General features: G+C 45.1%; 1 protein-coding gene across 2 annotated transcripts in view; it reads right to left on the minus strand.

Annotated features, from left to right (window-relative positions):
• pgap1 (post-GPI attachment to proteins inositol deacylase 1) overlaps window positions 1-15,597 on the minus strand; it is a 65,595-nt gene that overhangs the window by 23,104 nt on the left and 26,894 nt on the right. For both annotated transcript variants that reach the window (XM_008117256.3, XM_062969149.1), the window contains 3 exons: window positions 11,526-11,575; window positions 10,962-11,013; window positions 9,980-10,057 (listed from right to left, as the gene is read on the minus strand). In XM_008117256.3, the coding sequence (XP_008115463.2) occupies window positions 9,980-10,057; window positions 10,962-11,013; window positions 11,526-11,575 (180 nt within the window). The remainder of the gene's footprint in view (window positions 1-9,979; window positions 10,058-10,961; window positions 11,014-11,525; window positions 11,576-15,597) is intronic.

Consider the following 15,597-nt stretch of genomic DNA (forward strand, 5'->3'; position numbering starts at 1 on the left):
GATGTCTGCGCAGGAAAAGGAAGAACTGAGGAAGTATATTGACAAAAACTTGGCGCGGGGTTTCATAGAACCATCGAATTCCCCCCTGGGGGCCCCAGTGTTGTTCAGGCGTAAAAAGGACAATTCGCTTAGGCTATGTATTGATTATAGAAATCTTAACGCAATCAGCACAGATAACAAATACCCATTACCCCTAATGAAGGATTTATTGTCCCAACTGTCAGAGGGGAAAATATTCACGAAATTGGACTTAATTGAGGCTTACCACAAATTAAGGATCAAGCCAGAAGACAGGTGGAAGACTGCTTTCTCCTGTACTTATGGATTATTCAACTACCGAGTGTGCCCTTTTGGTTTAAAAAATGCAGGAAGCGTATTTATGCAGCTAATTAACGAAGTACTCCACCCGTTGTTACACAGGGGAGTCTATGTCTTCCTAGATGACATATTAATAAGAGGGGAAAACAAACAGCAGCATGTTCAATTGGTGAGGGAAGTACTCCAAAAGCTAAGAGAAGCAAAACTCTATGCCAAGATAGCTAAATGCGAATTCAACAAAGACCAAATAGACTTCCTGGGATACAGAATTTCATCCCAAGGGATAGCCATGGATCCCGCAAAGGTGGAGGATGTAAAAGGGTGGGAGGCCCCTAAAACCCGTAAACAACTGCAGTCCTTCCTTGGGTTTGCGAATTTCTACTGGACGTTTGTGAAAGACTTTGCACAACTGACACTACCACTAACAGATCTGCTAAAGACAAAAGGGAGGGGGGAAACGACCAGAGTAAAGGCCCCGGGGGCCAAGCTGGCGTGGACAAGGGAATGCCAAGAGGCCTTTGAAGCCCTAAAGGAAAAATTTACAGAGGAACCGGTGTTGCAACACCCTGATATGTCCAAGCAATTTGTTGTACATTGCGACGCCTCCGATTGTGCGTATGGGGCGGTCCTGTTGCAAAAGGACCGGGAGGGTAACCTAAAACCATGCGGGTACCTGTCGCGAAAATTCAACGATGTAGAGAAGCGCTGGCCAATTTGGGAAAGGGAAGCACTAGCCATCTTGAGAGCACTGGAATGCTGGAGGCACCTTTTGGAAGGAAGCGGGACCCCTTTTGAGGTGTGGTCTGACCATAAAAACTTACAATACCTGAGGTCCCCTCGCAAACTGTCCCCCAAACAAATGAGATGGGCCCAATATTTCAGTAGATTCGACTTCCAATTGAAATTTTTCCAGGGGAAACATAATGTACTGGCTGACGCGCTCTCACGCATGCCTCAGCATGAGGTGGGGCCCCAAGACTCCGAGGGAGGGATATTTTCAGACAAACAGTGGAGCCTAGCGGTCACAACCAGAGCACAAGCTGAAAGAGAAAATAAACTCACGGCCATCAAGGCGGAGGGGGAAACATGGGAGAAGGAATTAAAGCGAGCGTATCAGGGGGATGCCTGGTTGATTTCCAATGAGGGGAAGGGGGAACTGCATGGAGGTTTGATGTTTGTCAACAAAAAGCTGTACATTCCTGAAAGGTTGCGGCCAGAAATGTTGAAACGGTATCATGACAGCAAAGGGGCAGGCCATCTGGGGCTTACAAAAACCATAAAGCTATTAGCAAGGCAATGTTGGTGGCCGGGGATGAGGGGGGATGTGAAGTCACACATCGCCAAATGTGACCTGTGTGCAGAAAACAAAACAACCCCAGGGAAACCACAAGGGCTGTTACAAACTGTAGTAGAACCCACGAGACCGTGGGAATGCATAGCGATGGATTTTGTGGGCGAACTACCCCCTAGCCGGGGGTGTCGATACATTTGGACTGTTTTGGACCTGTTTTCCAAACAAGCCCACTTTGTGCCGCTGCAGAAACTCCCCTCGGCTGAGAAACTTGCCGAGCTGTATATTAAACACATTTATCGCCTGCATGGGTGCCCCGAGAAGGTGATTAGCGATAGGGGGGTCCAGTTCACGGCGAGATTTTGGGGGAAGTTCTTACAGATGCTGGGGGCAGAGAGGAGCCTGAGCTCAGCGTTCCACCCTATGACCAACGGGGGGGTCGAACGCACGCAGCAGACGCTGGGGCAGTTCCTGAGAATATATTCCAACCGCAGGCAGAACGACTGGGCTGAACTGTTACCTTTCGCTGAGGTAGCCTTTAACGGGGCGACGCACTCCGCCACGGGGAGATCCCCCTTTGAGATTGTATACGGCCAAGAAGTGGCGCCATTCCCAAAGCTGCCTGAGTGGAAAGAGGAGGGGGAGTTCGAAGGCAGGGAATGGCAAACGAGGATCAGAGCTGGGTGGCAGGATGTGGCGGCGGCACTGAGGGAAACGCAGCGAAAGTACAAACTATTTGCTGACCGAAAGCGCAGGGAGGGGGAGACAATTGAGGAGGAGGACTTGGTTTGGCTGAGTACAAAAAACTTGAGTCTGGGGTTCCCCTCCAAAAAGTATAGCCCGCGTTACATAGGCCCCTTCAGAGTCTCAAAGAGGATCAACGAGGTCACCTACCAACTGAAACTACCAAAGGATCTAGGGAAGGTACACCCGGTATTCCATTGTAGCTTGCTCAAGAAATACAGGGGTACGTTGGACAACGGAGAATCGTAGATGTGTTGGTTGTTTCTTTCCAGGAGGAGGAGGAAGAAGAGGAGGAGGACACCATGTCAGGACCCATGTTTCCCGGGCCTTCGCATTGGCGCCGGGAATCAGGCCCCTGACATTCCCGCACATTCCTGGACTGATAAGCAGGCCGGGGCCGGCCTTGAGACACCAACGGACAAAGGGGGTTTTTGGCGGGCACTATGCGCGGGTTTCTCACTGAGCGGGAATTGCATGTTTGAATGTATATAAAGGGACCCGAGGGCATCACCCAGCACTCTTGGCTTCTTATGCGTCAGTCATCCTTCAGTAAACGTTCACCTTGTTTACGCACCGGTCTCGCGTCTTCATTCTCGAGCGGCTGGAGTGAGCTGACAGGTAAGCAACCTGTCCTTTTTCTTCGTGTACTCTGTGAATGCACACTAATGGAGACTAGCAAGCTGAGGTGTAGGCAGGTGGGACATAGCAAACCCGACAACGAGTTGAGTGTCCAAACAACACCTTTATTTAAGCACAAGGTGCCAAGGCAAGTGCAATGGTAAAAAACGCAACCACATACAGTGCAGACCAGATCCTAGTCATTAGGATTCAGAATGTAAGGCAATCACAACATAGTATGTGAGCAATAGTCATAGTAGGAATGACAGAGGTAAGTATAATCAGTTTCCCTGAACGCAGGTACTGGGAGGTAGAAGTATCGAGGAAAAAACCCACAGTGTAATGGGTAAGTATAGTACACAAGCACTAGGTTGAAAAACAACCAACATATCATGTCAATACACCTTGAGTGACATAAATGAACTTGGAAAGAAAGCATCAAAACTGGCTTTGAGTAAAGCAAGGAACGTTAGGAAAGGCAGGAGGAAAGGATGGACCTGGCGAAGGCCGAGTCCCTGAGGTTCTTTGAGTCCACCCTGTAGTGTGAAACAAAGGTGGATGGGGTAGACCAGATAGCCGCTCGACAGATGGAGTCGAGAGGGATGCCCCGCAGGAAGGCAGTAGAAGTAGAAAGACCCCTCGTCGATCAAGGGCGGATCGAAGGGGGAGGCTGGCGTTTAGCCAGCTGGTAGGCCAGTTCAATAGCCTGAGCAATCCAGTGTGAAAGTCTTTGAGAAGAAAGTGGTTCGCCCAGCTTATGGGTAGCATAAGCCACAAAAAGTCTAGGCGACTTACGTATGTCTTTAGTTCTGTCTCTGTAGAAGAGGAGAGCTCTTCTGACATCCAGGAGATGAAGTTTCTGTTCCAAGGCAGAAGAAGGGTTAGGAAAGAAAGCAGGAAGTATTATATCCTGGTTAAGGTGGAAGGCGGAGACCACCTTAGGTAGGAAGGTGATGTCCGGGCGAAGAACGGCCCTGTCGTGGTGGAAACGGAGGTAGGGCTCGTCCACCCGAAGGGCAGCCAACTCCGACGGTCTGCGCACGGAGGTGATGGCAACTAGAAAGGCAGTCTTCCAAGAGAGAAGGTGAAGGTCGGCGGAGGCCATGGGTTCAAAGGGGGCTGAAGCCAGTTGAGAAAGGACGAGTTCAAGGCTCCACCCAGGGGTCGGAGGTTGAACCGGAGGCCGGGGATTGTTGTAACCTCGAAGAAAGGAAGGAGAAGGCCGGATTGCGCCCTTCTCTAGAAGGGAGTCGACCTCGGAGCATATCTCCGGTGAAGGGTCGGTGTGGAGGACGTGACCCGTGGGGGGCAAGGTTTCGAATTCCAAGGCGTAGCCGTCCCTGACAATGCGGAGAACCCAGGCATCTGAGGTGATAGACTCCCATTCGTGGTAGAAAGGAGCTAGACGATCGCGAAAAGTGTAGAGAGGAAAGTTCGGGACGGAGTTTAAGAAAGGCATGGCAGTGGCAGTAGTAGCGAAGGTAGAAATGGCCCCGGTAGAGTGGGCGTCAGGCCCGTCGTTGGGGCTGTGGCATAGCTGTAGCACCTTTGCCTCGATTTTTCGGGACCTGGTGCTGACGGCGAGGCTGTTGCTGATGACTGTGCTGACTCGAGCTCGACGAACGTCAAAACGGTTGGTGACAAAAAGGCTGAGGGAAACGACGGTATCTTTGAGGGAACCATCGGGTCCGCTGAGCCTGGGGCTGATTGGTGCCACACTTCGCTGCGAGGATCTTGAAGTCATGGTTGGACTTCAATTTGTCATCAGTTCCCGAGTTAAAAAGTCCCAGGGTGTCGAAGGGGAGGTCCTCGATCACTTGTCGAGAGGAGGTAGAAAGTCCTGAGGATCTAAGCCATGCATGTCGTCTGATCGCAACCGCGTGGCCGATCATCTTACCAGCGGTATCGCCGGTGTGCTTCGCCATTTGGATTTGATGGTGTGCAAGGGAGTCCGCCTCCTGCTGGAGGGTTGAGAGAACTGAACGGTCTTCGTCAGAAAGTTTGGCGAAGAAAGATTGGGCCTTTTCCCAGAGGATCTGTTGATATGCGCCTATGCAGGCTCCGTAGTTTGCCATGCGGCAAAGGAGGAGAGCACCGGAGTACAGCTTCCGGCCTACTGCATCGAATCTCTTACCCTCCCTGTCGGCAGGAGAGTTAGACTGTCGACCTGAGGATTGGGAGGCCTTCACTACCATGGAGTTTGGGTCGGGGTGATGCTTGAGCCATTCCAAGGCTTCATCATCGGTTCGGTACCAGGCCTCTATTTTTTTTTGAGGTTGGAGGTATCGAAGATGGGGTCTTCCAAGATGCCTGGATTACGTCCAGGAGATAAGAAAGAAAAGGCAGCAAAGTAGCTGGCGGGGCTTGAGCCTGGACCCTCTTGAGGACGGGGTCGGTAACGGCTTTTGAAGTCTGTTTAATCTCCATCCCCAGAGCGTCTGCCATTCTAACCATTTGGTCGGAGAAAGCCCGGATCTTATCCGTCGGGGAAGGCAGGTCGACCTTGTAGGCGTCGTGAGGTAGAGAGAGGTTGAGGCCGAGGGAGACGACCGAGGCCGAGAGGATCGACTCAGGGTGTTCGACGTCGAGGTCATCCTCCTCGGCCCCTTGAGGGGACCAGGGAGGAGAAACAAGCGCAGAGTCCTGTTGAGGTATCACCTCAAGAGCAGCGGCGGGCTGTGGACAAATGTCCTTGGAAGCAGAGGCCTGGACGGCACGAGCAAGGCGCGTCATCTGCCTACCCCTCTCAGGTGTTTGGGCCGGAGGGAAAAGTTCTTGTCGAGTCTGAGGGCGCGAGGGCGCTGGCTGAGGAACTTTAATAACTGTCCTGACCGACCGGTCGGGAGAGACTTGAGCGCCCGCATCCGAGGACTGACCATGAGGAGAAGAAGATCGGAGGCGTTGCGCCGGTTGGATGGGGGAGGATCTTCTGGAGGAGGCCACGGAAGAAGGGACGTCCTTTTTAGAAGAAGCGGAGGAGGAGGACCTCTGGGTCATTCGCCTCTTTGCCGGAGGTTGCTTCGACGAGACCCTTATCAATTTTCCCGGCATCGGTGGAATCAGGCACACAGCTGCCGAGTCAGATTGGGCTCGCCTGGATTCCTCCTGGGCCCTCTTAAAGGCAATTTTCATGGCGGAAGAAGATGGCAGCGAAGCTAGGCGGGATCGAGTAGAAATGGCTGAAGCCACAGAACTCGAAGTCGATGAGGGGCCCATTTTGCCCGACCTGGTCGAAACAGTGGCTGTAGTCACCGTGCAGGGCAGTTTGGTTGGCTTAGCCCTCGAGGTCTTCGAGGCCTTGGACGATACCGAGGGAGGAGGCCTAGACGCCATCGAGGCCGAGGTGGAGGTAGAAGCTTCAGGAGCAAGAGTCTTCTCGTAGAGAGCTGCTCGAAGTCTCGCAGCCCTATTTCTTCGAGCCTGAGCTGTAAAGGTCAGGCAAAAACGGCAGGTACCGACGACGTGGCTTTCACCAAGGCAGAAAAGGCATTTAGCGTGGCCGTTGGAATCTGGAATTTTAGCGGCACATTGAGTGCACCGCTTGAAACGCGTAGTCGACATAGGAACGAAGACTCCGAAGTGAGCTTTGCGGCGGAAAAAAAGGAACTGGGGAGTGAGCGCGGAGGGTGCCTCTTATACCCTCTGGGGAGAGGGGCGGGGTTACCGCCAAATTTCAAACTTTAGCTTGGAAGAGTATCCGTTGGAGCCTGCGCAGGTGCAGTCTCTCCATTAGTGTGCATTCACAGAGTACACGAAGAAAAAATGCCCAATTAAATGCACAATTCCAGAGGCTAGCCAGAAGAGACAAAGAACTATTTTTAAACACGCAATGCATGGAAATGGAAGAAGACAACAGAATAGGAAGGACAAGAGACCTCTTCCAGAAAATTAGAAACAACTCAGAGGTAAATTTCAGGCAAAAATGGGCATGATCAAAAACAAAGATGGCAAGGACCTAACAGAAGCTGAAGCGAGCAAGAAAAGGTGGCGAGAATATACAGAAGATCTGTATAAGAAGGATAATGATATAGAGGATAGCTTTGATGGTGTGGTGACTAAATTAGAACCAGACATCCTGAGGCGTGAGGTTGAATGGGCCTTAAGAAGCATTGCTAATAACAAGGCAGCAAGAGACGACGGGATCTCAGCTGAGTTGTTTAAAATCTTGAAAGATAATGCAGTCAAGGTAATGCATGCCATATGCCAGCAAATATGGAAAACACAAGATTGGCCATCAGATTGGAAAAAAATCAATTTATATCCCCATACCAAAAAAGGGAAATGCTAAAGAATGCTCAGACTTCCATACAGTGGCACTTATTTCACATGCCAGTAAGGTAATGCTCAAGATCATGCAAGGCAGACTCCAGGAATACATGGAGCGAGAGTTGCCAGATATCCAAGCAGGGTTTAGAAAAGGCAGAGGAACGAGAGGCCTAATTGCCAATATCCGCTGGATAATGGAGGAAGCCAGGGAGTTTCAGAAAAACATCTATTTCTGTTTTATTGACTATTCGAAAGCCTTTGACTGTGTGGATCATAATAAACTGTGGCATGTTCTTGGTGGTATGGGGATACCAAGTCACCTTGTCTGTCTTCTGAGAAATCTGTATAAAGACCAAGTAGCCACAGTAAGAACAGATCACGGAACAACAGACTGGTTCAAGATTGGGAAAGGAGTACGGCAGGGCTGCATACTTTCACCCTCCCTATTCAACTTGTATGCAGAACACATCATGAAATGTGCAGGGCTTGACGAATCCAAGGCTGGAGTTAAAATTGCTGGAAGAAACATTAACAAACTTAGGTATGCAGATGATACCACTCTGATGGCTGAAAGTGAGGAGGAGCCGAGGAGCCATATCACCAAGATGAAAGAAGAAAGTGCAAAAGCTGGGTTGCAGTTAAACATCAAGAAAACCAAGATTATGGCAACCAGACTGATTGATAACTGGCAAATAGAGGGAGAAAACGTGGAGGCAGTGACAGACTTTGTATTTCTAGGCGCAAAGATCACTGCAGACGCAGACTGCAGCCAGGAAATCAGAAGACATTTACTTCTTGGGAGGAGAGCAATGACCAACCTCGATAAAATAGTGAAGAGCAGACAGAACACTGGCAATGAGAGTCCGCATAGTTAAAGCAATGGTATTCCCCATAATAACCTATGGTTGCGAGAGCTGGACCATAAGGAAGGCTGAGTGAAGGAAGACAGATGCTTTTGAACTCTGGTGCTGGAGGAAAATACTGAGAGTGCCTTGGACTGCAAGAAGATCCAACCAGTCCATCCTCCAGGAAATAATGCCCAGCTGCTCACTGGCAGGAAGGATATTAGAGGCAAAGATTTTTTTTTTGGCCACATCATGAGAAGACAGGAAAGCTTGGAAAAGATCATGATGCTGGGGAAAATGGAAGGAAAAAGGAAGAGAGGCAAGATGGATGGATGGTATCCTTGAAGTGACTGGCTTGACCTTGAAGGAGCTGGGGGGAGGCGACGGCCGACAGGGAACTCTGGCGTGACCTGGCCCATGAGGTCATGAAGAGTCGGAGACGACTGAGTGAATGAAGAGAAAGAAGGGCCCTTTTAGGCCCAGGAGAGAAACTTTTTTTCTACCCAGAGAGCATGGCTTCAAATGCAGTGAAGATGGCCTCTACATACTGCAGAGGCCATTTGAGAGAATTTTGGTGTCACAAAAATTACTCGAGAGGCCTGTAACTTACACTTTGTCCACTACTGCGGACAACAGAACGGAATATGTATGGTCTGTCAACAAAGACATGGATTTTTTATCCAGGTGTGTGTTTTAATATCAAATTGCTTTTCGTACTAGCGTTAATGCTTATACTTGGGTATATAATAATAATAATAATAATAATAATAATAATAATAATAATAATAATAACAACTTTATTTTTATACCCCGCCCCATCTCCCCGAAGGGACTCGGGGCGGCTTACATGGGGCCAGGTCTGATAAAACAAACAAAACAGTAACAAAGCAATAAAACAATTATCCAAGTAAAAAACATCAACATCAATAAAAACAATCATTAAAATCAACAAGCAGGATACAGTGTTAAAAACAGGAGACTAATTCGTAGATCCCAGGCGAAATGCAGAGTGATACGAAATGGGAAAAAGAAATTTCACAGTTGGACGATAAAGTGCGGTATAAAATGGCAAGACAACAACAATGGGACTATTATGGAATGGACAGATAGATCAATCCAACAACAACTAAACATCGAAGGCCTTTTGAAACAACCAGGTTTTTAAGCTCTTCCGGAAGGAGAGGAGGGTAGGGGCCTGCCTGATCTCTCTAGGTAGAGAGTTCCAAAGCCGGGGGGCCACGACGGAGAAGGCCCTCTCTCTCGTCCCCACCAACCGTGACTGTGAGGGTGGTGGGAGCGAGAGAAGGGCCTCCCCCGACGAGCGAAGAGAACGTGTGGGTTCATAGAGGGAGATGCGGTCTCTAAGGTAAGTGGGTCCCAAACCGTTTAGGGCTTTGTAGGTGATAACCTGCACCTTGAATTGGGCCCGGAAAGTAAATGGCAGCCAGTGAAGCTCCTTAAACAGAGGCGTTGAACGCGCCCTGTAATTCGCTCCGGTTAGAAGCCTGGCTGCCGAACGCTGTACTAGTTGTAATTTCTGGGCCGTCTTCAAAGGCAGCCCCACGCAGAGCGCATTGCAATAGTCCAGTCTAGAGATAACTAAGGCATGGACCACCCTGGTCAGATCAGACTTCTCGAGGTATGGTCGCAGCTGGCGCACAAGTTTTAGTTGTGCAAAGGCCCTCCCGGCCACGGCCGACACCTGAGCCTCAAGTGTCAGCCCCGAATCCAGGAGGACCCCCAAGCTGCGGACCTGCGCCTTCAGGGGGAGTGCGACCCCGTCAAGCACAGGTTGCCATCCTGCAGAATATATTTAACAATTTCATGCAAACCTAGCCACAAATTTAAGTACTCAAATTTTACTGCTTGAACAACCACAAGAAATCTTGTATTTTACCTTATTTCCATTGACAGCTGGTACATGAAGTGCAAGATGAGTTAAAGAAGGATAATCTTGAAGTTTCAGAGTCACAGTCTGAAAAGCAATACACATTGTTATATTCGACCTGAAAAACATCATTTAAATCTTTTTTCTTAATAAAAGAAATCCTGACAGGGAAAAGGGAAATCTAAACTATTGTTTCTTAATCTATTTAATATGTTTTTGAAGATTATCTCAGGTAGTTTCTATAGCTTGTCATGTAACTTTGAAGATCTATTCTGTCTTCTCTTTTTTTGTTTAATGTATTGTAGAAAACTGGAACCAAGTTGTCAGGAAATAATATTTCATGGTACGAGTTCATGGGCCACCACTTTTGAATAGCCCTGGTCCAAACAATTTAGAACTTAAATGGGAAATGAAATACAGTGTTCCCTCACTTATCGCGGGGGCTACATTCCAGGACCACCCACGAAAAGTGAAAATCTGCGAAGTAGGGATGCTCTATTTGTGTTGTTTACAATCTCACTGGCAAGTAGTGTCTATGTCCCCTCCTCTCCTCTCAAGCGATTTTAACTTGGATATGTTTTAAATTTTGTATAATGTGTTTTATTCTGTAATGTTATGTTGTTTTTATATGAACTGTTGTTTAGTGTATTGTTTGCAGGCATTGAATTTTTGCCTATTTATTGTAAGCCACCTAGAGTCCCCTCGGGTGAGAAAGACGGGGTAAAAGTGCTGCAAATAAATAAATAAATAAATAAAACACGTGCATGCCTTACGAGGCGAAAACAAAGCTGCTTCAGCTTCCTTTTCTCTCCCTTCGGCTTCTCCTTCCTTCCTTCCTTCTCCTTAGGAAGGAAGTAGAAAGAGGAATTTATAATATTATTTTATGATTTTTACTATTATTTTAGTGTTTACAAAACACAAAACAGTGAGGGAGCGAAAAGCGAACCGTGAAGTAGTGAGGGAACATTGGATATAAAACTAAACATCATACCTTAACTGTTGGTAGCAGTTCAGCTTTCCAAGTCAAATCAACAGCCTGCAGACTATGAAAATTAGGCAGGTATTATGCACAGAGCTGCACAATTTAATAGTGACTGATATGCTTCAAATAATTATTTTTTCCTTATTGAGTATGATTACATATATCCAAGGCAGATCGTACACCATGAAATTATTGTACAAGGTATTAAATAAAACATGTTGGTATATCTGCTTGATGGTGTAGCTATTTTTTCCCGTTTCTTTTACGTTTTTATACAATTGAGAGATATTTTAGCTGCTTTACATTCAAAATCTAGTCATCTTGGGAGGATTTAATTCATTACAGCCAAATAAACAGCTAACATAGCATTATAGGGATTCAATTTAATCCAAGAAGTGGATTAAGGCAGCTTTAAGGTACTTTGAATACCTAGTATAAAACAAAAGGCCAAAAAGCAACAAGCATCACACAAAGCTGATGCTCATCATATTTCAAGGACATCAGTATAGCAATCATTTACAATGGGCTCTGACCCAAGCAGTTTTATATTATGAAATATAAAACAAGACTTACCATGTAGATGAGGTACGATTTATACAGCCATATATCCAACTGTTTGTATCCTGATATATAAAGCCAAGGAAAGAAGATAGAAACATATTTAAATGTATTTTACATTATTTATTAAACGCTTTAATGAATTAATCAATGTTTAATCCTTGGAATTTTCAACCCTTTAGACTGAGTTTCCTTTAAGAGAGAAAAGCGGGAAATAATAATAATAATAATAATAATAATAATAATAATAATAATAATAATAATAGCAAAACAACAATAAATGTAATGTAATTGTTTGTTAAAATGTCCACCAAAAGCAATGGTGGAAATTATATTTCCCTGGTATTCAATCATAACACTATGTAACATGACTTTTGTTCCTCATTTATAAATATCATTTCCTAATTGGTTCTATCACAGATAGAAACATGGGGAAAGTTTATTAAAGTGCAAAATTTTTGTTTTTGAGGGACATCCTGCAACACATTTTGCTATTGTTTATTAATGGATTTCTTGAGTTTCAACCAATTCAACATAATTTGTGGCAGCCACAAAAAACAAGGTTTCTGGAGTAGAACAACTACTTTCAAAGTACATACTACACAATAAAACAGGAATAACACTTTCAAACCAGGAACAGAACATTTTTCAAATTTTGTTATAGTATGATCTTTAAAGAGCCTAAATCTGGGTTCATAACAATCATGCTCAACCATAAATGGAAGGAAACTTTGCATGCATGATAAGTCTAAGGGGAAAAAATCCACAATATAAGATGGTGGGTTTTGCCAACTTCTCCTTACATTCCCTAGAATCACCACAACAAACTGGTCCAGAGGGACCCAAGAAAGTCTGGAGAGCCCCAAGTCCTTTAGAAGAGCTTTTGAGGAGATTTCGCATGAAGAACTCCGCCGAACTCAAGTCTAGATCTGACCACAATTTGTATCAACATTCAATACCTCCTGAGTACAATCCGTGGTTTCACTGTATGTCAGTAACTGGGCAAATATATACTGGTAAGACACATACTTATTCCATATCAGCTATGAAAGACTTGGGAATACAGTAGTTCTACCACGATGTGATGAGGTAGATGTTAGTAATATTATGTATGAATCGAAAGAAGTCTCTCCTTCTCACTTCATAAACTGTAGTTATTTTATCTGCTGCATCTGCTTTCTTTATACTGTCTTACAGTCATATTGCATTTACATGAATTATTTTGGACTTTCAACTGTAATAATAATAATAACAACAACAACAACAACAACAACTTTATTTTTATATCCCGCCTCCATCTCCCCAAAGGGACTTGGGGGAGGGGGGGCCTTATATATGTCACAAGATGCCTACAACAACACATAAAATAAACACACAAAATAAAACCACTAGTATATAAAACAACAATTTTAACTCAGAACAGCGCCCAATAACCTATAATGTCAACTGTCGTAAAAACATGCCAACTGTAAACAAGAAGAAAGGAAAGGGATAGTGCAGGTTGTAGATCAGGAACAAGGGAATGGGATGAAAGTGCTGTGCTGTATCATAATTACAGACCATTGGGCTAGACATTCTCAAGGCTTGTCTAATCATCAAAGTCTTCAATTCCCTCCAGAAGGACAGGATGGGGGCCCGCCTAATCACCCCGGGGAGGGTGTTCCAAAGCCAAGGGCCACGACCGAGAAGGCCTTCTCCTTCGTCCCCACCAATTTGCTTGTGACAGTGGCAGGACCGCAAGAAGGGCCTCCCCGACAGATTTAACGTTTGTGCAGGTACATGGGGGAGGGGGGGATGAGGTTACAAAGATAGACAGGGCCCAAACCATTTAAGGCTTTATAGGTGATTATCTGCACATTGAATTGGGACTGGAAATTTATCGGTAGCTAGTGGAGCTGTTTTAATAGGGTGTAATGAAGTGTGATTTTTTTTTTTAGTTTACAGATGCCATGTTTAATTGTGTTTTAAAAGGGTCAATATTTCAGTTACTCTGCACTCATGAGTAGGTTGCCATGGAGAAGTGGGCAGAGCCGACCGTAGTTTTGCTGGAGAAGTGCAGGTTTGAAAAAGCAGCCGTTAGTCTGTGCCCTGAGAAGGTACAGTTAAGACTGATCCTCAGTGAAGGGATCAGGGAGGCTCAAATTTTTGATTTTGAGTCAGTTTAAAATAAGTTTGGTGACTTATTTTAAGTTAGTCTGTGCCCTGCTGAGGTACAGTTAAGACTGATTCTCAGTTGGAGGATCAGGGAAACTCAAGGGCTTATTTGAGTCAGTTTAAAATAAGTTTGGTGACTTATTTTAAGGTAGTCTGTTTCCAGATAAGGAACAGATAGTCTGTGATTGAAATTCACAGGGTGACTGCAGTTTAAAGCAGTAGGAAAAGAAGTGACGTTTTAAGAAGTTTGAAACACCTCAATATAGCTTTGCAACTGTTATTCAAAGTGCCTCTAAAAAGAAGTTACTGTAATCATTAAGGTTGTGCCTGAATAGACGTGTTATTGTTCTTTCTACCATCTCAGCTTCTGTCATCTATAGCACCATCTAAAACAAACAAAGAAAAGGAAGAAAACTAAAACTTTGAACGATCTCCTCTACAAGTAGCTAGTGGCTAGTGGCCATATGTCGGGGGTGCTTTGAATGCGATTTCCTGCTTCTTAGCGGGGGGTTGGACTGGATGGCCCATGAGGTCTCTTCCAACTTTACTATTCTATGATTCTATGATTCTATTCCAATAGTGGTGGCAAGAGTTGAAGTGGCCGCATTATAAACATCTTTAATAACTGGTGGCAGCAGATATAAAATATATAATATAATAATAATAATATAATATATAATTAAAAACAACCTCCACATCCACATCTCCACAATTGGTGTCAGAGGTGGGATTTTTAAAAGGATTTCCCCCTGCCTGACATCTTTGCATAGGGGTGTCGGTCACTCCCTATAATTAGCTCCAGTTAGCAACCTGGCTGCCGACCTTTGTACCAGTTGTAGTTTCCGGGCTGTCTTCAAAGGCAGCCCCACGTAGTGCGTTGCAGTAATCCAACCTGGATGTAACTAAGCCATGGACCACCGTAGCCAAGGCAGACTTTTCGAGGTACAGTCGCAGCTAGAACATAAGTTTTAACTGTGCAAAGGCCCTCCGAGCCATTGCCGACACCTGAAAATCAAGCATCAGCACTGAGTCCTGGAGGACCCCCAGACTGCAGACCTGCATTCTCAGGGGGAGTGTAACCACATCAAGCACAGGTTGCCACCCTATAAGTGTAGGAAACTAGCCTGAGTACAGAGAAAAGGCGTGGCCTTGATTTTAATAAAACAAACCAGAGGAAATATGGAATATCTAAAGAAATGGCTGAAGAAGAACCAGAAGAGTCACACTTATTGTGAATTGACTATGTTCCCTGGGCAGTTTTGTACTTAGAACTCTCAAGGGCCATAAGTCACAACAAATTATTTAATTAAGAACAATATAAGCCTAGGTCAACATTATGGACAAGAGTAAATAGTTATGGTTATTATTATTTTTGTTGTTATTCTTAGCATTATCAATATTCATATCCTACCATTTCCACAAAATTGGGACTCAGCAGGATACAAACTGAAATGACTAAAATATAACTAAAATATCCCAAAAATCAACATAAAAATAGAATGAAACTGTTAACACTATTAAAATAAAATAAACAGGATAACACTATGAATTAAAATGTTTACAAAATTTTGTTCCTGGTTTGAAAGTGTTATTTCTTGTTTAATGGTGCAGTACTTACTTTGAAAGTACAGTAGTTGTTTTATTCCAGAAACTTCATTTTTGTGGCTGCCACAAGCTAGGTTGAATTGGTTGAGACTCGATTAGATATTCACTGAAAACTATAGCAAAATGGGCTGCAAGATATCCCACAAAAACAAGGGTTCTGCAGTTTAATAGACTTTTTCTATGTCTATGATAGAACCAATTAGGAAATGACATTTATAGCCAAGAACAAAAAATGCATTAAATAGTGTTATTAAACTTGAAAGAGATAAAAAGCAATTACAAACAGTAGAATACAAAACAATACAGGATCCTCTTCAAAGCACTTTCC

Source organism: Anolis carolinensis, chromosome 1 (assembly GCF_035594765.1).
Source record: "Anolis carolinensis isolate JA03-04 chromosome 1, rAnoCar3.1.pri, whole genome shotgun sequence".
NCBI classification, from domain to species: domain Eukaryota; kingdom Metazoa; phylum Chordata; class Lepidosauria; order Squamata; family Dactyloidae; genus Anolis; species Anolis carolinensis.